General features: G+C 36.9%; 1 protein-coding gene across 2 annotated transcripts; it reads left to right on the top strand.

Annotated features, from left to right (window-relative positions):
• The first annotated feature begins 367 nt into the window (after positions 1-367).
• On the top strand, positions 368-27069 carry RAE1 (ribonucleic acid export 1). Of its 2 annotated transcripts, none has more exons than XM_069072463.1 (12): positions 368-563; positions 10272-10368; positions 10874-10978; positions 13392-13484; positions 16609-16695; positions 20842-20928; positions 21040-21111; positions 21477-21584; positions 23888-23994; positions 24075-24150; positions 25999-26193; positions 26609-27069. In XM_069072463.1, the coding sequence occupies exons 2-12, from the start codon at positions 10279-10281 to the stop codon at positions 26693-26695; spliced, it is 1107 nt and encodes a 368-aa protein (XP_068928564.1). In that variant the 5' UTR covers positions 368-563; positions 10272-10278; the 3' UTR covers positions 26696-27069. The 2 variants fall into 2 exon arrangements, with proteins under 2 accessions (XP_068928564.1, XP_068928563.1); XM_069072462.1 differs by having other exon boundaries at positions 373-512.

Consider the following 27069-nt stretch of genomic DNA (forward strand, 5'->3'; position numbering starts at 1 on the left):
GTTGTTAAACATTTCTCAGCACACCACAGCGGGGGAACATGTTACAAAAACGGTTAAGAACCCTGTTTCAGAAGCGTTCTCCAGGGCACTGAGGTTCGGTGACAGAGGCAGGACTTTGACTCGATTCTGTGACCAGCTTCCTATCCGCCAAGTCGCGTTACAGCAAGATATCTGACTGAATTCTTAGGAAAGGGAACACTGAAATCTATAAACTGTCTTTCCTAAAGATGTTCCTCCTCACGTTTTTCCCGGCTTTTGACAACCCTCAGTGCCAGGTACCACAGCTTCCGTTTAGCCTCGGCAGGGCTTCTGCGCATGTGCCAAGTCAGCCTATCCCCTTTCTCGCTTTTTCCCTTTTTCCGGGAAGGAGGCACTCGGCTTCCGATGCGCATGCGTTGTCAACGGTTCTCTGGGAGTCCGGTATTTTCAGAGGCCTCCCAGCGGTGGGGAATCCTAGGTCGTACTATTTGCCTCGGCTTTCTGCCTCTCTCTTCCTTCGCGTCCCGCACGGGGTGAGATTCTCCCCGTTCTTCCTGTTTCCCAGGTGCAGCCCCAGCTCTCAGGTAGGCCCTATGCGGTGCCCTCGGAGGGGACTGCCCGCTGCCCGGCCTCCGGCGTGGGGAAAACGGCCCGTGGCCCAGGGTCTCGCGGCCTAGGAGCTCCCCCTCCCCCTTCGCGCGCTGCGCCCCCGCCCTCCAGCTGTGCAGAGATCCCGCCACTTGCCGTGCCGGGGACCCTCTTTCCCGCCCCCCGCTGTGCCGCAGCCCACGCCATGCCCGGCTGTGCTGGGGGCCCCTCCCCAGACCTGGCTCACGCCGCCGGAGTGCTTTGCAGAGTGGTTTCCTCACGGCATCCCTACAAGTGTGGCTGGCCCCGTTTTGCAAAGAGAGAAATCGGGGCCCCAAAGAGGTGAAGAGACTGGCTGTCTGTCGTTGCTGAGAAGGATCCGAAGATGGATCCTGACCTTATGTCTGGTGCTCTTTCCCCGGATCTTGTGAGGAGGATTAACAATGATAGTAATACTACTACTAATAATAATGATAACTAAACATGTATCGTGCCTACTATGTGCCAGGCACTATGATAACCACTTTACAATTATTATTTCACTTGATCCTCACAGCAGCCCTGGGAAGTGGGTGTTATCATCCCTATTTTACAGATGAGGGAACTGAGGCAAACAGATGTCTTGCCCAGGGTCACACAGCTAGTAAGGCCTGCGGCAGTGTTTGAACTCAGGTCTTCCTGGCTTCAGGCCTGGTGCTCTTTCACTTGTGCTCCCATGTACCATGGGAGAAGGGTTCATTCCTGTTCCTCCCCAAACAGCCTTCCAGGTAAGGGTAAGAGAATGTGGGGGAAATAATAAAACAATAATCAATAGGGAAAGTAATTGGCAGGAGGAGTCATCATTTCCCCCCAATCTCACATTTTACAGATGAGGGAATTGAAACCACAGAAGTGCAGCCACTTTTCTTAAAGGACCCACAAAGTAAGGAGAAGAATTACAGTCCAAGCTAGGAGTCTTTGAGCCCTAATTCTTGGCTTCTTACACCATATCAGAGTTGCCAGTTCTTAGGAAGATCCTCTTCTCTACAAGTCCTATGTTAGATACTGGAGACTGTACTAAGATAGAAAATAACAACCATCACTCACATTTCTCAAGTACTTTAAGGTTTGAAAAGGGCAGGTACCGTAGCATCTTTTTACAGATGAGAGGCTCAAATGACTCCTCCAGGGTTACAGAGCTAATGTTCAGAGCAGGGATCAGAAGCCAAGTCTGATACCATAACTAGGGAGTGTTCTTTGTCTTACACAGGCTTTCCTTCCAAGGAGGCTCTATTCAAATGGAGGGGAAGCATGTGGATAGAAGGAGCTGGTGTTAATATCAGCATTCTCTGTACTGCAGGACTCCCATCTGAGTTCACATCTTTAGATTGCCTCTCACTAATATAGGACCCTCCTAACTGGGCCCTGCCTCCCTCCAGGCTCTGTCCTTTCAAGTCCCTCCTCCATATATCTGCTAAAGCAATCTTTCTAATAACAGAGGTCTGGCCATAATAATAGCCGATATTTGCCTAGCACCTTAAGGCTTCCAAAGTTGTTATATATCTCTTATATAATCTTCACAATCCTGTGATGCAGATGCTACAATTTTATTAACTGCTTTTTTACAGAGGAAAAAAACATGTTCAGAGAAGGAACTTGCCTGTCAAGTGTCAGGGTCTGAATTTGAGCCTATATCTTCTTGACTTCAGGTCTAGTATTCTACCTGTCACATTATGCACCTGTTCCATATCATATACATTCTTCCTCTTAAAAGCTTTTGGTGGCACCCTTTTGCCACTCAAATAAAATAAAAATTTATCTTATTATTTAAAGCCTCCCACCTTCAGGCTCCTAGCTACCTATGTTGTGAGCCTTCTTTCCCATTACTTCCCTCCATATTTTAGTTGTTGTTAAGTCAGTTCAAGTTGTGTCTGATGCTTCATGACCCCATTGGGGGTATCTTGGCAAAGCTACTGGAGTGGTTTTTGGTTTCCTTTTCCAGCTTATATAGGTGAGGAAACTTGAGGCAAACAGGGTTAAGTCAAGTACAACTATTAAGTGTCTGAGGTCAGATTTGAACTTCAGAAAGATGAGGCTTCTTGACTCCAAGCCTGGCACTCTATCTACTGTTCTACCTAGCAACTCTGTGTCTTAATAGTAATAATAACTAGCATTTGTACAGTCCTTTAAAATTTGCAAAGCAGAGGTGGCTAGGTGGTGAAGTGAATAGAGCACTGGCCCTGGAGTCAGGAGGACCTGAGTTCAAATGTGGCCTCAGACACTTAACACTTACCAGCCATGTGACCTTAGGCAAGTCACTTAACCCCAATTGCCCTGCCTTCCCCCCTCCAAAAAGCAGGAAAAAAAATTGCAAAGTGCTTAGCATGTCATCTTATTTGATCCTTAGCCAATTTGCATTACCAGATGTTCCAAATATTCTCTTAACCTATCCCACATTTGTGCAAACCATCCCTCATGCTTTCCTCATTTCTGTCCGTTAAAATTAATTTTTTTTTTAAGCAATTGGGGTTAAGTAACTTGCTTAAGGTTACAGTTATTTCTGGGTGTGGTGCTAAGTATCTGAGCCTGGATTCGATCCCAGGTCATCCCGACTCTGGGACGGGTGCTCTTACTCACTGTGCCACCGGGCCGCCCCATCCATTATTTTCTTCTTCAGACACTGTATGACCTTGGGCAAGTCTCTTAGCCTCTGTTTGCCTCAGCTTCCTCATTTGTAAAGTGGGGATAATAATAGCACCTACTTCTCAGGGTTGTTGTGAGGATCAAATGAGATAAAAATTGCGGAAGTGCTTAACACAGTACTTGGTATGTAGTAATTGCTATATAAATGTTAGCTCTTATTCTTTCCCACTTGCATATTAGCGTTCTTGTCCCCCCTGCTTCCTAGCAGAGTATGGGCAGGGGCTGGGTTTTTTTCTCTTAATTTTTTATATCTCCTGTATCTAGGACAGTGTTTTGGATGTAACAGGTACTTAAATAAACATTACTTGTATGAAAGAGGAAGTAAGTACCAAGTTGAGGTTTGGACAGCTACTATGAGAAGTTTGAGGAGAATGATTGTTTTCACTTGGCATGGGTGTTGTGGACTTCAGGGATAGTTTCTTAGATAAAGTGATACTTGAGTTGGGCTTTGAAAGGAAGCCTTTAAGAGCTGGAGTTGGCTGAGGATAGAAGGGTGGAAGAAGAGTAAAAGTGAGCTAGCTATTGGGGATGGTGTAAAGAAAGATGAAGACAGGGCAGGGTAAGAAGAAGAGACACAAAGGGGACTTGTATGAGAGAAGGCTGAACTGGTAGAGTAGAGCCAAACTCTGGGAGCTTGCCCATCTGTACTACTCAACAGAGTACCTGTACCAATAGCATCATGGGTATCTGAATAAGAGAAAATAATAAAATTCTATGTGATGGAAAATGTCCTGATATGAGTCAAGAGTCTTAGGTCTTTGCTCTGTTCACAGTAAAACTTTGGACAAGTCCTTTATTTTTCAAAGCGTTAGTTTTCCTGCCTTCTAAAATTTGGACTAGATAATGTTAACGTCCCTACAGCTTTGACATTCTTATAGCTCACATTTTTATAGCACTTTGTATATAAAGTTCTTTTTCATACCAACTCTGTGAAATAAGTAAGGCAGGAATTACTCTTACCCTTACATAAATGAAATCTAAGAATGAAAGTTCTAAATTGGCTTACCCATAGTTATAGGACCAATGTTTGATTTGGGAATGGATCCTAAATCTTCTTACTAAATCCATTGTGCTTTTCATTATACAGTACTGCCTCTGAGAAAGTTGGCAAGTCTTGATTAGTTCCTCTTATGGGCCCAACCCTGTGTTAGGTGTTAGGAGAGGAAAATGAAGATTGGTATAATATGTGATTTCCTACCCTGAAAGAGCTTTCAGCCTCTTAGAGACAAAACGTGCACATATGAAACAACTACTTATTATAAAATAACATTTTAAATTGTGTGATACAGTCTACAAATGTTACTTCTGGACCCAAGTGGGCATTTTTTTTTGTCTTAATTATATAGAAAAAATAGATTTTTCTAGTATCTTAAAGCCCTAAGGATTATTCCATCTAACTTGTTATTTTAAAAGATAATTTATTATAATCTTAGCATTCAACATATACAAAGGGTATGGAAATGAACCTCCATTTAACATATACAACAAGACTGGAAACAAACCTCAAATTGAACCACAAAATCCAAACTATTTACATTTTTATTTGTAAAAGAGAAAAGAAAAAATTAATTTTAGGAAAGTCGTAATAATTTATATTCTGTCTCCTTTAAGTTTTTCATCTGCATTTGTAAGGTTTTTTTTATTTTCGTGAAGATGTATGTGTTTGATGCTCTTAATTCTAGTATCTTCACTTTGAGTTACTTAGTTTCAACATTTCTTTGTATTTCTTTTTTTTTTTTTTTTGCCTTTTGGAGGGCAATTGGGGTTAAGTAATTTGCCCAAGGTTACACGGCTAGTTTTTTTTTGCGTGGGTTTTAAGTGTCTGAGGCTGGAACCAGACTCAGGTCCTCCTGACTACTGGGCTGGCACTTTACTCACAGCGCCATCCAACCGCCCCATTTCTTTGTATTTCTTTTTGCCATTTTTTACAATACAATAATATTTTATCGCATTTATTCATACACACACACACACACACACACCCCACAGTTTATTCAACTATTTCCCAGTTGTGGAACATGTTGTTTGTAGTGTGTGTGTGTGTTTTGTTTGTTTTTTGTTATTTTTTCAAGCAATGTGACTTCCTAGATAAAGAGCTGACCTCAGAAGACTTCACTTCAAATCTGTTCTTGATACATAATGACTGTGTGATTCTGATTAGGCATGTCATCTCTCAATGGCCTAGGTTATAAGACTATTAGTTTCAGAAAAAGATGCTAATCTGTTTTGTAAGATGGAGTTTCCGCACCTGGGAGTACTCTGCCAATGAAATTATATGTTCAGTTCTAATCAATCAATAAAACAAGAATTATTGATTAATCAACTGTTATGTACCAGTACACTCTTAGGCTGTAATGCTATAAATACAATGAACACAACTCCACTAACAAGGACAGTAGACAGAGCAACAAAATACAAATACAGAATGCTTCAAATACACAGTAGTTTGAGGGGGAGAACAGTGGCATTTTGGGAAGTCAGGAAAAGCTTCATGTAGAAGGTGGTTCTTGAATTGCATCTTGAAGGAAGAGAGGGATTCTATAAGGGAGAGATAAGAAGGACATACATTCGAGGCATGGGAGATGGCCAGTGAAAAGGCACAGAGACAGGACTGTTGCCTTTGCGTACCAGAGAAGGCCACTTTGGTTGGATCCACTAGTGGGAAAGGGTGTAATATATAAAGAGGATGGAGGGGTAGGTTGGAACTAGCTTATGAAGGGGTTCTAAAGCTAAAGGAATAGTTGATATTTGATTCTAGGTCAATAGGGAGTTCATTGAGTATTGGAGTGACATGGTCAGATCTGTGCTTAAGGAAAATCACTTTGGTAATAACATGGAGGATGAAATACTGAGGGGAGACTTGAAACAGGGAGATCAGTTAGGAAGCTGTTGTAGTAATCAAGGGGAGAAGTGATAAGGGCTTGAATCAGGATGATGATTGTGAGTAGAGACAAGGGATTGGATTCTAGAAATATGTGGAGGTAGAAACAGCAAAATTTGGCAACTAATTAGCTATGTGGAGTGAGGGGAAAGTGAGAAATTGAGGATAATACCAACGTTAGGAAACTGAAGTCTGGAAGAAAGGTGATTCCCTTCAATAGAAATAAGAAAGTTTGAGAGAAGGGTAAGTTTGCAGGGAAATGAGTTCTGTTTTGGACAAGCTGAATTTGATATGTTTTGAGGCATTTAATTTAAAATGTCAAATGGGCAGTTACTAAAGCGAGATTGAAGCTATCCTATAAATATTTTTGAACAAATAAATTGCCTTTTGACATCATTAAAATATAGTCCTTCTTATAAGAATGTTGTAGATCCCTCCTTTTCTAGATGGGCAAACTTAGGCATGCTACCTCTAATGACTAGTATAGAGCTATCACCTGGAATTTCTAGTTTCCTATCCATTGCCCTCTGTGTGGAATTCAGCTCTGATAACTGAAATTTTCTCTTTATCTTTGTGCCTTTTAAGGATAAGAGACCATGAAGGATATTCAGGGTATATCTTTTACCCTTTGAAGGCAAAGTTTTCTTACTGTTGTTAGCCATCAAATATTTTGCCTATGGATGTTTCTAATCTGTTTATCTTTTAGGAAGATATGAAGCCAAGAAATGCAACCCTTCTTTAATTCCTTATGTATAGTCTATTCTTTTTTGGAGACATTTTCTTTTTGATCACAGTAACTGTTATTCAGTTGTTGGGCTTCCTTTAGAGAAGTAGAGTGCACCCAGTGTAGTGAGTTTGGGGAGAAAATTGGGAGCATTAGCTAAGTGTTATAAGAGAATGATCAGATTTATGCTCACAAAATTTCTCTTGAAAATACAAAAGGGGAAAATTCAGTATCAAATAATGAAAATTCCCCACCCTACCACCAAAAAAATCATTGCTAATCCAGAATTCTTGGTAGACAAACAAAAGAAAGTGCTTTTTAAAAATTTAGCTATAAGGCTTGAAATGATACCTGGATTAGTGGTTTACCTAATTTGGTTCACTGTTGGAAAACATTGAATACATGCATTAATTGCAGACTGGTGTAGACATTTCTTAAAATTGAATTAATTTTTTCTCACTCAACTACACATCCCCTACCATTGTTGGAAAAAGAAAACAAAACTCTTATAACAAATAAGCATAATTAAGCAAAACAAATTCCTGTGTTGGCCATGTCCAAAAAAATGTATGCCACAATCTGTACTCAAAATCCATCACCTCTCCATCAGAAGGTGGGGTAGCATGGTTCATTTTGGGTTCTCTGGAATTACGATTGGTCATTGTGTTGATCAGTTAGAAGTTGTTTGTCTTCACAGTGTTATTCAAATTGTTCTCCTGATTCTGCTCACTTCACTCTGCTTTAGATCATAATGTCTTTCTAGTTTTCTCTGAAACACTTTCCTTTATTATTTCTTATAGCACAATAGTATGACATATTCATATACTATTCTGTTGATGGACAACTTTTTACTTTCTAATTCTTTGCTGCCACAAAAAGAGATACAATAAATTTTTTGTACATGTGGGTCTTTTCCTCCCTTACCTTGATGTCTTTGGGCTGTATTCCTTTGGGATATGGCTGGTTCGGAAAGTATGCCTCATTTAGCGACTTTTTTGAGCATGGTTCCAAATTACTTTCCACAATGGCTTGGAATAACTTAAAGCTCCACCAACAGTGCATTGCCTGTTTTCCTGCATGTCCTCCAACATTTTGTCATTTTTCTTTTTTGACAGTTTTGCCAGTCTTATGAGTGTGAAGTAGAACCTCAGATTTGCTTTAATTTGCATTACTCTGATTTTAGAGATTTGGAGATTTTTCCATGTGGCATTCATAGATTGGATTTCCTCCTTAGAAAACTGCCTGTTTATATCTTTTGACCATTTATCAAGTAGGGAATGGTTCTTATCCTTATAATTTTGGATCCTTCCTTATCTTAGAAATGAGATCCCTATTAAAGAGAAATTTGCTGCAAAGATTGTTTTTCCTGCTGCTGTTCTTCTCATTTTAGCTTGTTTTGGCTTTGTAAAAAAATATTTCAAGTTTATACAATCAGAAAAGTCCATTTTATCTCTTAAGATAATTTCCTTATTTGATCAGGAACTCATCCCATATCTGTAGATCTGAAAGATAATTTCTTTCTTGTTCCTTTAATTTCTGATGTTACCTTTTAAGATTAAGCCATGTATCCATATAGAGCTTATTTTGGAAAACAGTATGAGATAGATGTTGGTCTCTACCTAGTTTCTGCTAAACTTCTTTCCAGTTTTCTCAGCAATTCTTGTTAAATAATGAGTTCTTACTCTGTTGTAATCAATGAATTTATGTTGTATACTCAATCTGTTCCACTGACTGGCCCCTGTTTCTTAGCCATATTGCCTAGGTGATTGTGGCTTTGTACTATAGTTTGAAATCTGGTATTATAGGGCCTCTTCTTCCCACTCTTTTTTCATTATTTCCCTTGAGATTCTTTACCTTTTCCAGATGATTCTTTTCTCTAGCAGTATAAAGTAATGCATTATAAAGTACTACATTGAATAAGTACAATTAGTTTTAGCTAGTATTGTCATTTTCATTATGTTGACTTAGCCTATCCAGCCATTAATAATGAACAATTAATATTTATCCGGGTGCAGTTATTTTGGAGAAACTCATGGCATTATTTAGTAAGAGTCATACAGCTAATCAATACAATAATTCTGTTTCAAAGATGCTGTCTTAAAATCATCAAAAAGAAAAAGGGTCCTATTTCTAGAAAATATTAATAACTGCTCTTTAATAGCAAAAAATAAGATAAAAGCATGTGTGTCCAACAGTTGGAGAATTACTGAATAAATTAGGGTATTTTAACATAATATTATCTGTGGCCTGCATTTGCAGCACCAACCGAAACATGGGAGCGTGAATAATGAGTCTGTGGGCCAGGTGAAGATTGTCAAAGCATTCATATGTTTGTTGCATGCATGCTAAGCAAGTCTCAATCAAGCATCTGAGGGTCCAAGTTTATATACTCTAGCTAAAGCACTTACATCGTACTTTCCCATGGGAAACTTCACATACTTTTCTGCATGAGGTGCCTAGCTTGCAATCTTCAAGGGGCCATTCCTACTGTGGGATGCTTTCCTGCATTACTTCTTTATCTATATTGAGCAAGCCGGGCCAGGGTTTCAGGGATGGACAGAATGTTCCAAGCTTCTCTTGTGGGGGAGGGGAGAGTCAGCATCCTGAGATACTGAGCCCAGGTGGGTGGAAACAGACTCAAGGGGGTCCTTGGCCTGGATTCAGGCCCATGACAGACCCCTCAGAGCTAACCCTCGACATCACCCCCTACAAGTATCATAGTATTTTCTTTTAAATGAAACATACAAGCAATTATAGAAACATGGATATGAGGTGATTTGGAGTGAGATCATCACTACCAGAACAATATCCATACTGATTAAAACTATATGTGTATATTTTTCTTCCCTTTTTTTGCCTGGTCTCTACCAAAGAAGACAAACATCACTAAAGGTACTAGAATGTTGGACATTACTTGAAAGGGATACAAACAAACAAACAAGCAAAAAATGCTTACTTATTATGTGTAAACTCTTTTGTGTTTGCCTTGTTAAAGGCTAGGGAGTTAGCAAAGTTTTTGCTCCTTGTTTTAAATTTAGTTTGTTTTATTGGCAGTTAATTATTATCTTAAATTATAAATTTAAAAACTTTAAAAGAAATAGATTAGTTAAATTGAACAATTCTTTAGGCTACTTTTATAAAGAGAATGCTGCTGTTACTGAAGGAGACTGCTATTCCTTTTTTTGTTCAATGTAAATGCCGTTCATGCTCAGAGCACAGTGCTCCAGATAGGGCAGGGTTCCTGCCATTCTACAGTAGGTGGTTATAGCATAGATGCAAATGACTATAATACAGAATGGATCATGATGAAATACATTAGATAGAAAGTACTATACAATTTCACTATGTTCATTTGCCTCCCAAAGATATTTATTACTAATAAAAAGCCTGTCATGAATACTTTTCATTATCTTTTAGGACCAAAATGAGCTTGTTTGGAACAACCTCGGGTTTTGGAACTAGTGGGACAAGCATGTTTGGTAGCACAGCAACAGATAATCACAACCCTATGAAGGTAATGAACTGTAACTTTTCCTGTAACATTGAAGAAAAGTAGGAATTTGGTTATGACAGAGACTATGCTTTAATTTCATCATCATGTATGATGTATTTGCTAATACGCAGGGGAAGATTGTCATATCTCTTATAGCAGAATTGAAATTAGCACTTGTGCAGTATTTCAGCAAGAGGATCTCTGAAATTTAGGGACACAGGGAAGAACTCAGTCAGACTGACAAAATTAATAAACATTTATGAAGCACCTTCAGTGTGCAAGACATTGTACAAGGTGCTTGGGTTACAGTGACAAAAATGAACAGTTTCTGACCTCAGGGAGCTTACATTCTTTTGGATTAGACAACATGTACTCATGAGTTTATGCAAAATAACTTACAAAGTAAGTACAAGAAAAATTTAGAGGGGAGAGAGACCCTAGAAACTGGGAGAGCTGGAAAAGCATCATAAGTACATTTGATGCTTAAGGTTAGCTTTAACATAATATTCACAAATTCTCTTTACAGGATATTGAAGTTACATCTTCTCCTGATGACAGTATTGGATGTCTTTCTTTTAGCCCACCTACATTGCCAGGAAACTTTCTTATTGCAGGATCCTGGGCCAATGATGTAAGTGTTATCTGAATGAAAACTATATAAATGACTTATTTTTCATGTGAATCATTATAATTGACTGTGAGTTTTGATTTTGGCGTTATTTGGCAATATTTGCCATATTAGCTATGGCATTTATGCTGTAGCTAATAAAACAGTACTGAGCAAAGAGAAATCTTTATGCAGAGTCTTTGACCAATTTTGAATCTATAAACCTGTCACATAGTAGGATGTATTACCTGTTCTAGTTTTGCTTATTAGCAGGATAAAGTAAATCGTGTGCAACCTCATAAATACATTTTGATATTGATGATTATTGTGTATATATAGTATATTGATTTACATTCCTAAATCAGGTATGTGGTGTGTGTTCCACTGTTTGAATTTGAAGTTGTCAAATGTTGTATACAGAGCCTTAAACACCCCACTTCATACTCCTCCAAATGGATAGTCTCCAACCATCTGTTGTGAAATGTTTTTAGTTCCAATACACCAGTAACATGATAAGCACATTTGTTGTACTTAATCAGGGTACAAAGAATTCTGAGAGGAAGGGTAAAATTTTCCACTTTGGACCAGATTCCTCATATGCCCTTGGATCAATAATGAACTGCTGCATTTTCCAGAAATTAAAGTATCTCAGAGTATAGTAGAAGGAAACAAAACATTTGTGCACTTAAAGATCAAAAGAATACTAAAGAATTAGTCTTCTCTATAAACTAGATAACATTATTTTGTATTAGCTTTTCTCTTAAATTCCTATATTTTAAAAGTTGTATCTTTAAGTTTGTTCTTTCAGTCCAGGTATAATTAAATTATATACTGTTATTTCTTAAATGCTTCAGTGAATCCATGATCTTATTGTAGGTATTTTGATGCCTCACCCAGTGAAAATTGCAACCCACCCATACCTTTTGATTGTATATGATTCTTTTCCTTGTCCTCCCATAAATCTCCCACCAAAGATCTAGCCAACTGCCAGAGCACCTTAACTTAGGGCTTTTAACATTCTGTGGGTACCAGCCCTCATCCTTGCTATGTGAACACCTACATCCTTTTTTCAGTAAATATTTCCTAAATGAAATCTTGCCACACCGCTGCCCATGTCAGTCATCATAGATAATATGCAGTACCTACTTACCCTTAACTATGTGAATTGCCATTGCCTTTTAGCTTACTTAAAACTAATTTTGATTCTTCAGAGATTCTGTTGTTTAATGACTTTCAGCTATATTAGCATCACTGAAAGACTATCAACTTGGAAATATTATAAGCACTGTGCAATTTCCCAAATGCAATCCAGCCTTCTATCTTACTCAATTCTAGGCCTAACTAATTGTCCTTTTGAAATTGTGCACTAATGGCTTAACTCACTGGGTTGTCCATCCAACTAAATGTCATAGTCTGGACAGTAGGCATTTTTTTTTATCATTTTGGCTTTTCCTGTGTGGATTGTTAGGCCTATCTCTTTTGAGTGATAATGGATCTCATTGAGGAGACTGTAGTATTCTACAACTTGATGCAGTCAGCACTGTCATCTACAAATAGCATCTGGAAGACCTTACCATCTATGGAAAATTCCCCTTCTATTTGGATTCTGTATAGAACATCCTCTCTGACCTTTTGGTGAGCAAGCATGCATATGACTGTGTTCTGCCGTGTTTGCTTTTAATAATCAGAAGCTCATTAAAATATATTTCTCTCTAGATGCCCCAAAGAATAATATATGCATTAGAGACACCTTGTGGAGTGGAGAATCTTTGGGAGTATGTTTTGCTATACATAGTCAGATGTTTTTTTTTTATAATCAATAATAAAACAGAACAGGGTATTGTATCCTCTCCACCTTCAAGTCAGTTGTGTGACTATGAAGACGTGATTTACTCCAGAAGATGATTTAGAAAAGCATGTCTGTTCTTTTATATTTTTATCAAGGTTACCATCAATACATATATAATGTAGGTCATTTAAAAAATTATTGAAGTCTCTTATTTTTTTCATCATCTTTTCCAAATATATCCCTCCTTTCTCCCCCACCCAGAGAACCATCCCCTCTAACAAAGGATAAAAAAAGATATATTTTTTAAATTGAGTAGAATTAATAAATGTCAGCTTCAGCTAGCAGCACATGTAGTGTTCTGTATCCACAGTCTCATCTCTGCAAAGAGGGGAGGGAGGTACATTTTGTAATCTCTTCTTTGGGATCAAGCTTAAATGTGTAGATCATCCCCATAATGATTTTTATAGAGATGAGAAATTAGGTTTAGGGTCTGTAGTTATCAATATCCTTTTGGTCACTTTTGCAAGAGGAGTAATTGTCCCCTCCTTTTGGTGGGGGAGGTGGAATAATACTATCCTATTCATTATCAGATGTAGTTGAATGTAATGCAAATTGCTCTAGCAATGTTAATTATTGTTACTGATACAGGTTCGATGTTGGGAAGTTCAAGATAATGGACAAACTATTCCAAAAGCCCAGCAGATGCACACAGGGCCTGTACTTGATGTCTGTTGGAGTGATGTATGTATCTATCAATTTCTACTGTTTTCTTAACAATTGCAGTTTATTGTTATTCACAACCATTAATGACTTGAAATGGGTAAACGTCAAGACTCTCTTCTTTCCTTCTTTGTTACACTTCCAAGAAAGTCCCTGTTTCCCAGTAATAAGTTTATTGTTTTGTCACACCACTTGAAGTTTTCTCAAGTTTGGCAGTATGCTATTGATACTTCTTTGATCTAGGATGCAAAGAACTTTTCCTACATAATATTTATCTCATAAAATGATATGTACTCTATGTAAAAAAAAAAAATGCTAAATAGTGGAAAAGCTTTTCTACCTAAAGATATCTGGGTAGATTTTTTTCTTTTAAAATTTACATTGCCAGAACACAGTTTCCTCCCAACTTTACAATTGTTAAAAATGCTATTATTTGATATTTATTTTATGAAATTCTATTTTTAATTTCTGAGTATATTCTAGTAGAATACACATTAAAATATCAGTTGAGTTTTTAAAGATGAGTCCAGTTGCTCAGAAGAATTCATCCCAACTTACTAAACCATGCCTTCATACTCATATTTGGTTTGTGTAAGAATAAAAATTCCACTTTTATACTTTAAAATCATACAAATATGATTCATGTGGTGCTCTAGGATTTAGGAAATCTGGGTGAGAGTCCAAAATAGAGCATTAATCAATAATTTGGCCATTTATAAGTCACTGTTTATATATCTCAGTTTCTTTATATGTAAAATGGGAAATTAGCAGAATAGCCTATTCTACTCCATTGTAAAGTTGTTTTAAGAACAAGGAATAAAAATAAAAACACTCTGAAAAGGAAATAGATATGTAGAAATTTAATTTATTGATCTTATTTTTAAACAGTTAACTTTTTTCCATTTTTAAGCACATAATGTGTATGAAATTTTTTTTTATTTAAGTGTTCAGAGAGATACAAAGAAAATTAAGGCATGGTCTGTGCCCTTGTAGAGCTTTATAATCTATGAGGGATATACAGTATTATACAAAGACTCGTGCAGAATATCTTTTTCAGGGAGTTTGATCTGTAATTTCATTGATATAGGGTAATACTGATTAGGAAAATCCCTTTAGTAATGCACATTACGACTACTCTGCAATGTTACAGTCTAAGAGAGTTACATGGGACACTGGGAGGTTAAGTGACTTGCCCAGAACCACAAAATCATTATGTATTAGAATAGTACAGTTCTTCTTAAATCCCAGACCAGCCCTTACACTGCCTCTGAAGCAAAATGTAATACAATAGATTAAGAAAATAAAGTGCAAGATCCTGCCTGAAGTCAGTGCAAGGAAAGAGCAGTTCGGATTGAAAATTACAAGAGGCTTCTTAATTAGATATGGTATGAGTTGATCTTAAGAAATGAGTAGAATTTTAAAAGGTAAAGGATTCCTCCAGACTTAACAGTACTAGACCTCTGCAAGAGAAAGTACTGAGCATTATATAAATGACCAAGTTATCTAGCTCCTATATTTGCCCATTAAGTCCTTGGATAGTGTCCCCTAGGAGATAGTTGAAATCATAATATCATAAATGTAGAGCTAGAAGAGACCTCAGAGGCCCACTAGTTAGACTCCCCTCATTTTACCAGTGAGATTGACAAGAGCCTCTGCTCTCCTAAATCATACATCCCATTTGTCAGCCGAACAGTGGGAGCTAACAGAGGAAGGAGTATGAAGCATCTCTGTCATGTGGCTGGGATGACATAGGTCTTATGGTTAGACCAAACCTACGTTGTAAACATTTTTGTCCCTTTCAGTGATACTTAGTATGAAGAGTTCAGTGATTGGGACTAGTTGGCTGATCTGTAATGATAGTGAAAACAGTAATTACAGTAGAAGCAGTAAAGGCAGTGAGCATCTTCATCCTTTTTGGGATAAAATCTGAATTGATTGTGCCCTTACAGTAGTGTGTTCTTCACTCTTTTTCTCCCCCTCATAACAGGTGACACACCTTCCTCACTACCTTTCCAAATGGTTCTCACTCATTCTCTTACTCAAACCCATGAATTTGATCCCCCAAGGAAATAGACAGCTCTTTTTCACTTTGAAAATAATAGATCTAAAGGAATAGCTATGCAGAGCTGACCATCTCATTTTCAATGATGTTGACAACAAAATTAATGGTGTCTGCAGTTGGAACGAACAGCCAGAAATAATAATGCTCAGAGAATACTTTGAAAGATTATATTTTTCCTGTGGCTTCTCTAAGGACATAAATAGAATTAACCTTGTAAATTTATGAAGTTTGGAGGGAAGATACTGTTAAATTTTACAGTTGGAGAATTACAGGCACAGGATAGAAAAGGGGAAGTGTGGTGGTAAATTTATATTGGAATCCGTGACAAGTAGTACTCGATAATTCTATGATAGTACTGTCTTGACTAAGTCGTGTTTCTTTATGTATAACCATGCCAGTTTACAAAAATTTTTTGTTTTGTTTTGTTTTTGCTTTTTTGGAGGGAGGAAGGCAGGGCAGTTGGGGTTAAGTGACTTTACCAAGGTCACACGGCTAAGTGTCTTAGGCCGAATTTGGACTCAGGTTCTCCTGAATCCAGGGCCAGTGCTCTATTCACTGTGCCTCCTAGCCACCCCCCAAAAGTTTTAATACAGTATGTCTTTAGTGCTAAAATAGGTATGCCAAAACTAAATTTACTATTTACACATACTTTATAAATCAGGTAGGACTTTATTCCATTTTAGTGAGATTTTTCTACATGTGCTGGGAAATATAAAACTAAAGTCATAAAAGACAAAATGAAAATAGATAGTGATAATTAAATTGAATGAAGCATTATTTAATAGAGTGCTAATTTTGAATTCAGAAGACCTAGTTTTGAATCCTGGCTCTGCTACCTTCCTAGTTGTGTGACTTTACACATGTCTCTTGAATTCTAGGTAGGCCTCAGTTTCCTCATCTTTAAAATGAGATCTCTAAGGTTCCTTTCAGTTCTAAATCTTTGTTTCTACACAGTCATGTAGTTTTTTAGCACTTTGATTCTGAAATACTTTTTTGAGATTTTTTTTTAAGAAAAATTGTTAACTTAGTTGACTTGGTTTTATTATAACAAGAATAATTGATTCCTTGACTTTTCATTTTTAGGATGGCAGTAAAGTATTTACAGCATCTTGTGATAAAACTGCCAAAATGTGGGACCTCAATAGTAACCAGGCTATACAGATTGCACAGGTAATATAAACTTAGCCTTTACTAAGAGTAAAAGGGGGGTGGGGGGGTGGGGGGAACATTCTTAAGTAGCTTTATTTCTTTGTAATAAAAGCTCTTTAAAGGTGATGGATTAAGAATGCAGATTGAGGCTTTTTGGGGGAGTTGTAGTGGGGAATGGGACAAAACATGGCCAATGCAGGAATTTATTTTGCTTGATTATGTATATGTAACAGGTTTTGTTTTTCTTGCTTTGGTGGGGAGGCCTTTAGAGGTGGAGGAGGAGGGAAGGGAGAATGTAGACCTGAAAATAAAACAAAATTGAATAAGAAAAATTTTAAGCTCTCTCAGGTGGAACATTTTGGTAATGTTCTGTAGTATTTATTTTCATTGGGATGCTGTTTGGCTTATACTATTATATAGTAGGTACCAGTTACAGAAAGTTCCTTGTTTTATTTACTGTAGATTGCTATACTTCAGGTCCTGTCCTCTGTGTGTGATGATGTATATATAATAACAGAATTGTACCTTAGGTGGCCTGGCTTTATAATTTTAATTGTGTGGAAGGTGTTGCTACTCCATAATCAAAGTTGTGCAGTTTAGAGGAAGTGTTTTTGTCTCATATCCTTATCTCAGTAAATATATAAAATCATTATTGCTTTCTTCTTCCTTTTTCTTCAAAATACTACCAAACTAGCTAGCTCCCAATATTCAGATGCAGTTCTAGAAACACTTGGATGTATCTATGATTTTATTGGCAGTGCTTCTTTTGCCTGTACAGATGATAAATCTCTCCATACCTTGGGAGGCAGAATAATGTATGGATGGTGGGTTTGGAGTATATAGCTTCAGATCCTGGCTTGGCTTATGGTAACTGTGTGACTTTGGGTGAGTCACTTATCCTTTCTGGGCCTAAGTTTCCTTCTTTATAAAATCTGAGGGTTAGCTTAGATTGAGTTCTAAGGCCTTTCTCATCCTTTTGTAAGGCCTCTGTAGAGTATATAACCAGTATAATGGAAGCCTTCCTATAGTTCTTTAAATTTCTCATCGGTAACCATTGCAGGTTGTTTAACTGTTGACCCTCACTCTCGCTATGTGACCAGTCCACCTCCTTTTCAGATCATGTATGTCTTTTCCACTTTGTCCATTTCCTGTTTATATTTTGATAGATGTCGATATCTATATTGATATGGCTACACACACACGCACACGCACACAAATATTATAAGTGACAGCTATTAAAATGCACAATTTGATGTTCACAGTCAATCAACCAGCATTTTTAAGCCCATTGTCATACACTGTGCTTAGCCTTAATTTAATACAAAGAAAAAGTGAAAACTTCCTCAACCCTCAAGGTACTTACATTCTAATGGGAAAAACAACATGTACATAAATGGGCTAATACGAGACACATAGCAAGTAAATACAAGGTAAGAAGAAGGTACTAGCAACTGATGGGACCAGGAAGGGCCTCTTGGTGAAGGTGGCATTTGAGTTGAGTCTTGAATGAAGTTAAGAATTCTGAGGTAGAGGTGAGGAGAGAAAACATTTCAAGAATAGAGGACAGCCATGTGAAGGCACAAAGATGAGAGATAGAACCTGACGTGGAGAAGAGCAAATAGCCTAATGTCATTGGACCCTAGAGTGTATTGGGAAAAATAATGTGTAAGAAGACAAGAGAGAGAGAAAGAGGCCTCATTGTAAAGAACTTTAAATACTAAATTGGTTATAATTATAGTTACATTTTTACATGCAATTGAATTTTTTGAAAATTTGAAATTTTTACATACAATTGAATGCCAAGTATTTAATTCTAGAGGTAATAGGGAGTCATTTTAATTTTTTAACTAAGAGGGATAGCATGGTCAGACCTGTACTTTAGGAAATTCACTTTGGTAGCTATATGGAAAATGGATTGGAGTGGGAAGAAATTTGAGGCAGGGAAACAATTGAGGTTATTCAAAGTGTTTTTTAAAATTGTTTCTTTTTGTCACACAACACATCTTTCAGACTATATTACAAAGGAAAATGAATTTTTGCCCAAAGTTACCTAGCTTTCTTGCTTCCCTGCTTGTTAACACATTTGCATTCATAACTACAGTATTAGAAATATCAGTGCAGAAGCTTGGACTTTTCCTGCTTTTATATGCAGCCTACAGGAAGTCTCAGAGGAGAATATAAACTTCGTGGGAGTAGGAATTATGTAGTTTTTTTGTCATGGTGTACCCATAACCTAGCACAATCCCTTCTACATACTAGGCCCTTAATAAATGTTTGTTGAATTGAATAAAATTGAGGAAGACATGTGAATTTTTTAGGCTTATTGGCAGGAAGTTGCTACCTTTTTGCTCCAGCAGCTCAGCTGTCTTGCTTTCTCATGGTATAATGGCATGAGCAGAGGCACCAGAATGTTGAAGTTCTAGTTTGACTGGACCACAGAGCTCATGAAGGGGAATAGTGTGATCCAATGCTAGAAAAGTAGATTGGAAGCTCATTTTGGGAAGCCTAGATTCAGTATCGTGAGTTTATATTTCATTTTGTAAGCTGGAGCTAGTGAAGGTTTTTGAGTAGCAGAATAGTGGAATAATAGCACGGTATTAGGAAGATTCCTTCCATATCTAACTAAAGGATTCATTAAATAGAGGAAGGGATGAGGGCCTGCGCTAGGGAGGTTTCAGTTGATTATGGAAAGGAAGGCATATTTGTGAGAGTTGTAGGAGAGACTCAGTAGGACCTAACAACTGTTTGAATGTTAAGAATGACTGAATGAATGAGTGCATGAAGTATCAAGTACTTATTAAGTGCACAGCACTGGGCTAAATATGGCAATACAAAGAAAAAATAAAAGACCCTATTGTCAAGGGAGCTCCCATCATAATGGTAGAGACAGCACACATGGAAGGGGTTGCCTGCGAGTCAGATGGAAAAGTCCCAGGGCCTTAGGGTACAGTAGCAAGCAGACAGTCTCTTTAATGTCATTCCACTAATGAAATGATACCCTTTTCTGATGTTGACAATGCCAAGGACTTTAGTGATAGGAACTTTCTTTTCTAAGTCTTCTCTAAACGTAGATTTATCTGCTTCAGGAGTTGTTACCAGGTTGCATCTCCACAGGGGTTGCTTCCCAAGGTGATGGTTACAGGCACTTAAGAGTGGGAGTATTGCTCTTCAAAAAGCTGTTGGGCTCAGAATTCTCAGCCATCTTCACCAGGATCTGAAGGGAGGTGTTGGGGGTATAGTTTCACTTGCTGTAGCACCAACATAGTATTTACAGTCACCGTCAACTGCTGTGAATATTGTGTTGGCACTACACTTGCCTCCCCTGTACACCTCAGGGTACCTTCCTGCTTCTGAATTCAGCTAGTTTGGAAAGACTTGCCTTATGAGTGGTGGTTGGTAGTTGGTGGGGATGGCTGGCCCTTTTTCCACAGGAACCACTTCCCCAGATTATAATAATGAGGGCTGGCCTGGATAGAATGACAAGAATCAAAAATTATTCAGATGTTACAGACCAGGGTGACAGGAAAGCACTGGTTCCATCAACAGAAATAGAATTTGAAGGTGGGTAGGAAGGAAGATTGATGATGAACTTAGGGTGTTGTTGACACATCCAAATGAAGATGCCCACCAGGTAATCAAAGCTATGGTATTAAAGCTCTGGGGGAAAGTCAGGTGTAGGGATATAATCTTAGGAGATTTTGATTAAAACTATCAGAATAGATGAGATTTCTAGGGGAGAGAATATAGAGAGATGTGAGAAAAGAGCCAGTGATAGAACCTTGAGATCACCATCGGGGCAGCAGAGTATAGTATAAAGTGCATTGAATTTGAGGGAGAAGCTTGGATTTGGATCTTAATTCTGATATTTACTACCCATCTCTCTAGGCCTAAGCTTCCTTGTCTGTAGAATGAGAGCATTGGACAAGCTGGTCCTCCTGCCTGTGAATCCTTTGTGTATTTTCATGAAAGTTATCATGGGGCAATGAGGTATAGGGGAGGAGGTTGCAAAAACCTGAATGTGTGAGCTTCATTGTTCTTTATATTAACACTAACCTGAATGTTGAGTTGAAAAAGTTTTTCACTAAATCTTGAAGATATTTAGTACTTAACTACCACTCTTACCTCTTCTAATCAGTTTGTTGTTGTTTTTTTTTTTTTTATAAAAAGCATGACGCTCCTGTGAAAACTGTGCATTGGATCAAAGCACCAAACTATAGTTGTGTGATGACAGGAAGCTGGGATAAAACTTTAAAGGTATAACACCCTGACAAAATAATGTCTCTGCAGTTTAATAGCTATGGCAAGATTTATATGATTTAACCATCAACTCTGATTAACCAAAGGCTTATTGTTCATTTTATCTAGTTTTGGGACACACGGTCACCAAGTCCTATGATGACATTGCAACTGCCTGAAAGATGTTACTGTGCTGATGTGGTGAGCATTTCATTTCAAACTTCTAATTTCTTTACTTAAATAATATCCAGACCATAACATTTAATAATAAATTTGAAGGCTATATTATGGTGTAGAGCCCCTGTGAATGGTCATCAATTTTAGAAGAACATCTCCCACATGTTTACTCATCACATTATAGAATTTGTTAATAGTATGGAATGATTAAATTCTCACTTGAAATAATCATGTCTACATTTGTAATTTTATGAGTGAATAGCATTACTTCTAACAGTTAACTACAGGGAACATATTCCTTCATTTTAAAGGAAATGGTTCTTAAGAGAGTATGGTCAGATCCTTATATTGAGTATGCATTTTCATCTTTTCCTCATTTCTGGCTTTAGGTATACCCCATGGCAGCTGTAGCTACTGCTGAGAGAGGACTGATAGTTTATCAATTAGAGAATCAGCCTTCTGAATTCAGGAGAATAGAGTCTCCTCTTAAACATCAGGTAAGCAACAACACAAATCAGATTAATGAATACTTCTCCTGTATGAAAGGTGCTATGCTTATAAATAATATACTAGAAAAAGTCTTCTTCTAGGGAGGGTCAGGAAGTTTTATCTAAACTGATATTAAATTATATACATTACATTAAATTCTGAGCATATCACAGTTATATAAATCTGTATTAGAAAAATTAATTTTTTAGGTAAGCAAAATCTTGTTTGAATTAGGGGATAAATATTGAATATTGAGGCAATTAAATATGATTTAGATCTTCATGTAATCATTTGTCCTTCTTTTCAAATTGTATAATTCATATTTGGAGAAAAACAATCCCCTGTGGCATGGATGGAGTTCTGTGTTCTGCTAGAAGAGCATAAAGTCCTACAGATTCTACCATTCTGTCCCTGGTGATGAAGGCTGTGTCTTTTGTATGAAGACCAGTTTGCCTAAGTATGTAAATGCTCACATGTAGACAGTTTCTTTTAGGGTTGAAGTATGTGTTGGTGGAAAGAGGACTCAGAATAGTGAAATAATGGATCCTTAAAATATTGAAGAAATATTTGTTTTCCAAAGAGTTTTGAGTCTTTTTGGACCATAGTCCCCTCTTAAGCAATTTATGGTTTGAAAGTATTCTACAATAGAAAATAAAAGAAAAATTAAAATAGCCTATATAATTGGATTTATGAAATAGCATAGGTCAGTACAAAAGTTTGCCTCTCTGGGATTCAGTTTCTTCAACCCTACAATAAGGACATTGAACTGGATGATCTCTGACAACATTTCTAGCTCTAAATCCTAAAATACTCATTAAAAAGGGGTGACTTACTACTTTAGTATATAACCAGTAGTATAGAAATATGCAATTATCTTCTTGGAGTAAGACCTCATTTTGAGTCCTGGTTCTACCATTTACTGTTTGAATGACTGGTGAGTAAGACATTTCATTTTTCTGAGCCTCATCTAATTCAGCTGCCAAGATACTGATACTCCCTTATCACATGGGGTTGTTATGAAAAAAGCATCTTACCTAGACTCTCAAAGGAACTAATGAGAAAAAGTATAAATGAAGGGGGTATAGCATTATGAAGCTATATTATATGTAAAGCCATCAAAACCATTTGATAGAATGAAAACAGGATAAGAAACAGAAGCAGTCAAAAACAACATCCCAATTTTTGATAAACCCACCAACCTATATTGTTTAGGGTAAGGGCTTTTTTATAAGAACTGCTGAGAAAACTAGAAAATAACTTGGCACAAGTTAGGTTTAGATGAAGAACTTGAACCATTTGCTATAATAAACTTAAAATGATTAAATAATCAAAATGTGTCCCTCCATAAAAAATTAAAGTGAGATCAGATGTCTTCTACAGTGATAGCAAGGAGAAGGATATCTAAATAAGAGGTAAAGGAGATGATGAAAATAAAACTTAAAAATTTTTTCATGAATAATTAGAATTAGAAGGAAATATTTACATCAAATATCACTGAGAAAAGTTTGATGTCCATGATATTTAGGAAGAGATACAAATATATAACACCAGTTAGATTACCCAGTAAATAAAGTGGCCAAAGGACATGAATTCGTTAAAAAAAAATCATAAACTCATTACATGTTAATATAATTAACGTGGTTTTATGAAAAATAATATCTCAGAGAAGCCAGAAGTAGAAAAGTAAGGCCCCATATACACCCAGCACTTTTTTGTAGTGGTAGCAGTAAACTGGAAATAAAGTAAATGTCCTTATATTGGGGAATGGATAAGCAAGTTGTACATAAATATAATGTGATAGTACTGTGCTTTCAGAATAGCTGAGTAAGAGGAGATGGGAAGACTTAAGATGAGCTGAAACAAAGTAAGCAGAACAATGTACACAGTAATTACAGTGGTGTAAATTGAAAGAAAAACAAAACAACCAAAACCAAAATTAGAGTGGCCAAGATGGGTCCCAAGGAAGACATATACTAAGGCATCTCCCTCCTTCTTATGCATAAGTGAAGGTCTTTGGGTATAAGACAATGATTATTTGGTTTGGTGAAGTTTTTTTCTTTTAAAAATTCTTTGTTGTAAGAGATGGTTCTCTGTGAAAAAGTAGAGATGTTGAGAAATTAGAAAACAAATTAGAAATAAATAAGAATCATATAACAAATCATATAACATATACAACAAATTAGAAACAAAATATATTAGTTAAAAAAATTTTAACGCATATTCCAGAGAAAATACAAATTTTGTTAGCTTCCATGTTATGATTTAAAATGGAGTTAAATAATTGACCTTATTTGATTCTTTATGTCTCTAGCATCGCTGTGTTGCCATTTTTAAAGACAAACAGAATAAGCCTACTGGTTTTGCCCTGGGAAGTATTGAAGGAAGAGTTGCTATTCATTATATTAATCCGCCAAATCCGTAAGTGTGATTGTATCAATTTCAGCAATTTTTTTTTATTTGAGGCTTTTTTAAAAAGTTAAAATACCATTTTTTTTCAGTGCCAAAGATAACTTCACCTTTAAATGTCATCGTTCTAATGGAACTAATACTTCAGCTCCTCAAGATATCTATGCTGTAAGTATTTAGAGAAAGTGGCTATAATTTTTTAAAGTACAATTAAAAACCATAGCTTCCTTCCGAACACATATCCCTACACACAAGATAAGATAAAAATCACTATGTAATTGAAGAGCACTACAACTGTTTGATTTCTTATGTATTTAAAATGAATAGTGATCTTGTAATTATCACCCTCTCTATTCTCTCTTTCTCTACTTTGCTCTTTTCTTTCCCTGCCGCTTACAAACATGCTTGGATCTCCCACATTCTTAAAATTGAATTAAATAAAAACCTTCACTTGACAGTATCATTTCCTTCAAGTTCTCTTTTGTAGCCAAGGAAAAAAGTTATCTGCAGCCTCCATTTTTCTAACTTTGCATTGACTTCTGACCTCGGCGTTCACTTGAAACTGCTCTTTCCAAAGATACTAGTGATCTCTTAATTGACAAATCTTATGGTCTTTTCTCAGTTTCTGTCCTTTACATTCTTGCAGCATTTACCACTGTCTTTTCCTGAATATTTATCTTCTCTAGGTTTTCATGTTACTATTTTCTTGAGATTCCCTTCTTACCTGACTATTTTCAGTCTACTTTATATAAGTATAAAAGTAAGGAGTTATATACAGTCATTATCCATAATATATCCCCCCTCCTCTCTTCCTTGCAATCTCTTGCTAGGTGACCTCATCAGAATCCATGAGTTTAGTTAGTCTTTCTATGTAAATAACTCATAGATCTTAGCCCCATTTCCTCATCACCAGCTGTCTGTTGGACCTTTAGAACTGGATGTCTTAGAAATCACAAACTCAACATGATCAAAGTAGAACTCATTATCCCCACTCCACCCTTAGCTTTTTTAACTTCCCTATTTTTGTTGATGTTTAATTTTAAAAAATTTTATTCCCGGTGCCTAGAATAGGACCAAATACTTAAAAAGTGTTTTTTGGTTGATGGTACCACCATTTTTCCATTCACCCAAGTTTGCAGCTTTGGGCTGATTCTCTTTTATCTTCCTTCCCTTCCACACCCAATCTGTTACTAAATCTCATTCATTCACAATATCTCTTGTCTCTGTATCCTTTTTCCACTTCCATGATCACCATCCCAAGTGAGGCCACCATCTAGCTAGACTAATAGAACAGCCTCCCATTTGGTCTCCTGACTTCCAGCATCTCCCTTCTCCAAATGATTTTCTCCACACTTGCCTCATTGATATTCCTAAAGCACAATTTTAATCATGCTTCTCACTGATTAAGCAGCATCCTTTCCCTGTTGCCTCCAGGATACAATACCAGCTCCACTGTTAGTCATTTAAAAAAAGCCCTGTGGAGTCTGGGTCTATCTGGCTTCTAGCTCCAGGCTTATTGCATAGTACCCCCACATATTCTTCCATGTATGTTGGCCTTCCTACTGTTCCTTAGGCATGGCATTCCTTCTGTGGCTTTGCTCATGTATCTTCTATGCCTGCAACACATTCCCTTCTTATACTTGATCCCAGTTTTCTTCCAAAACTCAGCTCAAGCACCTTTTCCTTCAGGGGGCCTTTTCAGATCCCCTTATCTGGTAGAGCTCCCTCTCCCCCACTGAAATTACCTTGTGTTTATTTTGTACATGTTTTATTTACTTATATGGGTACCCCAGCAGAATGTAAGTTTCTTGCCAGCAGGTATGATTTCATTTTTGTTTTTCATTCCCAGAGGGGCTAACACTAGAATGATTATGGTCTTCTAATAGGTACTTTTAAATAATTTATTTTAAAATTTCTACTTGTCTTTCCAATTTAAGCCTAAGGATATGTGCCACATATATTGAAAAATGCTCACTATTATTCTGCTTTCTCTTTCTTATATACAATTCTTTGCAGGTGAATGGGATAGCATTTCATCCTGTTCATGGAACACTTGCTACTGTAGGATCTGATGGTAGATTCAGCTTTTGGGACAAAGATGCAAGGACAAAACTAAAAACCTCGGAACAATTAGATCAGCCAATTTCAGCTTGTTGTTTCAATCACAATGGAAACATATTTGCATATGCCTCTAGCTATGACTGGTCAAAGGTAAGAATTCATATTCCAACTTTATCTAAGAAAGATTGGGTTTTTCAGTATATACATTTTTTAATAACTTAATTTATAAAATTCTGGCATAAATTTTATATTAGTACCTGGATAAATAAAACCAATTACTGTTTGACCTTATTACCATAACATCAAGAAAATTTAAGATAGAATTTGAAGTGTTTTAAAGATTTTCTAACTCTGAAGAGACTGAATCAGGCCTTTGTCTTAATTAAATGTATTATACCTCCATCTAGAAAAGATCTGAACATCAAGGAGCTATTCATGTAGGTGAACATTTAGAATTCTGGGGCTATTTTGAATTCTTATTAAATTAAACTGAATGCTTGCTTAAGAATCCAATTCTTAAAATGTAACTTTTTTCTAATATAACTTCTATTTCCTCCCTTCTTAGGGACATGAATTTTATAATCCCCAAAAGAAAAATTACATTTTTCTACGTAACGCGGCAGAAGAGTTAAAGCCTAGAAATAAGAAGTAACGAGTACAAAACCCTTTGTTGAGCTGTATTGTTCTTCCTTTCCCCAGTATGGTTTTGATCACTAAAATATGGTGGATTCTGAACAGCTATTGCATTGTTAAGATCCACTGGAGAAAACCATTTGAATCATGCTACCTGCAAGAATGCCAGATGTCCACAGAGTGACTTGCCTGTTTGTACTCCACTATAATACTGCCTGACAAACCTGCTCTATAAATTTAAGAGGATTGAAAGTACTGTACAGCTTAGATTTGTATGGGCATTTACATAGATATTTTACAATCTTCAAGGTATATGAGTTATGGGAGATTGGGACACAATCTATAAAGACTGTATCATATTTTGTAATAAACTATTTTCAAAATTGCCTAAAA

The sequence above is a fragment of the Petaurus breviceps genome, unplaced genomic scaffold (assembly GCF_028583685.1).
Source record: "Petaurus breviceps papuanus isolate PSGF00001 unplaced genomic scaffold, PetGlider_PUasm1.0 90847, whole genome shotgun sequence".
In the NCBI taxonomy this organism is placed as follows: Eukaryota; Metazoa; Chordata; class Mammalia; order Diprotodontia; family Petauridae; genus Petaurus; species Petaurus breviceps.

Coding starts and splice junctions, on each gene's coding strand:
- RAE1 (XM_069072462.1), top strand. CDS start 385: ATGCGCATGCGTTGTCAACGGTTCTCTGGGAGTCCGGTATTTTCAGAG. Junction 13,485..16,608: donor TTGATGTCTGTTGGAGTGAT/GTATGTATCTAT, acceptor TTTCATTTTTAG/GATGGCAGTAAAGTATTTAC. Junction 26,194..26,608: donor CTAGCTATGACTGGTCAAAG/GTAAGAATTCAT, acceptor CTCCCTTCTTAG/GGACATGAATTTTATAATCC.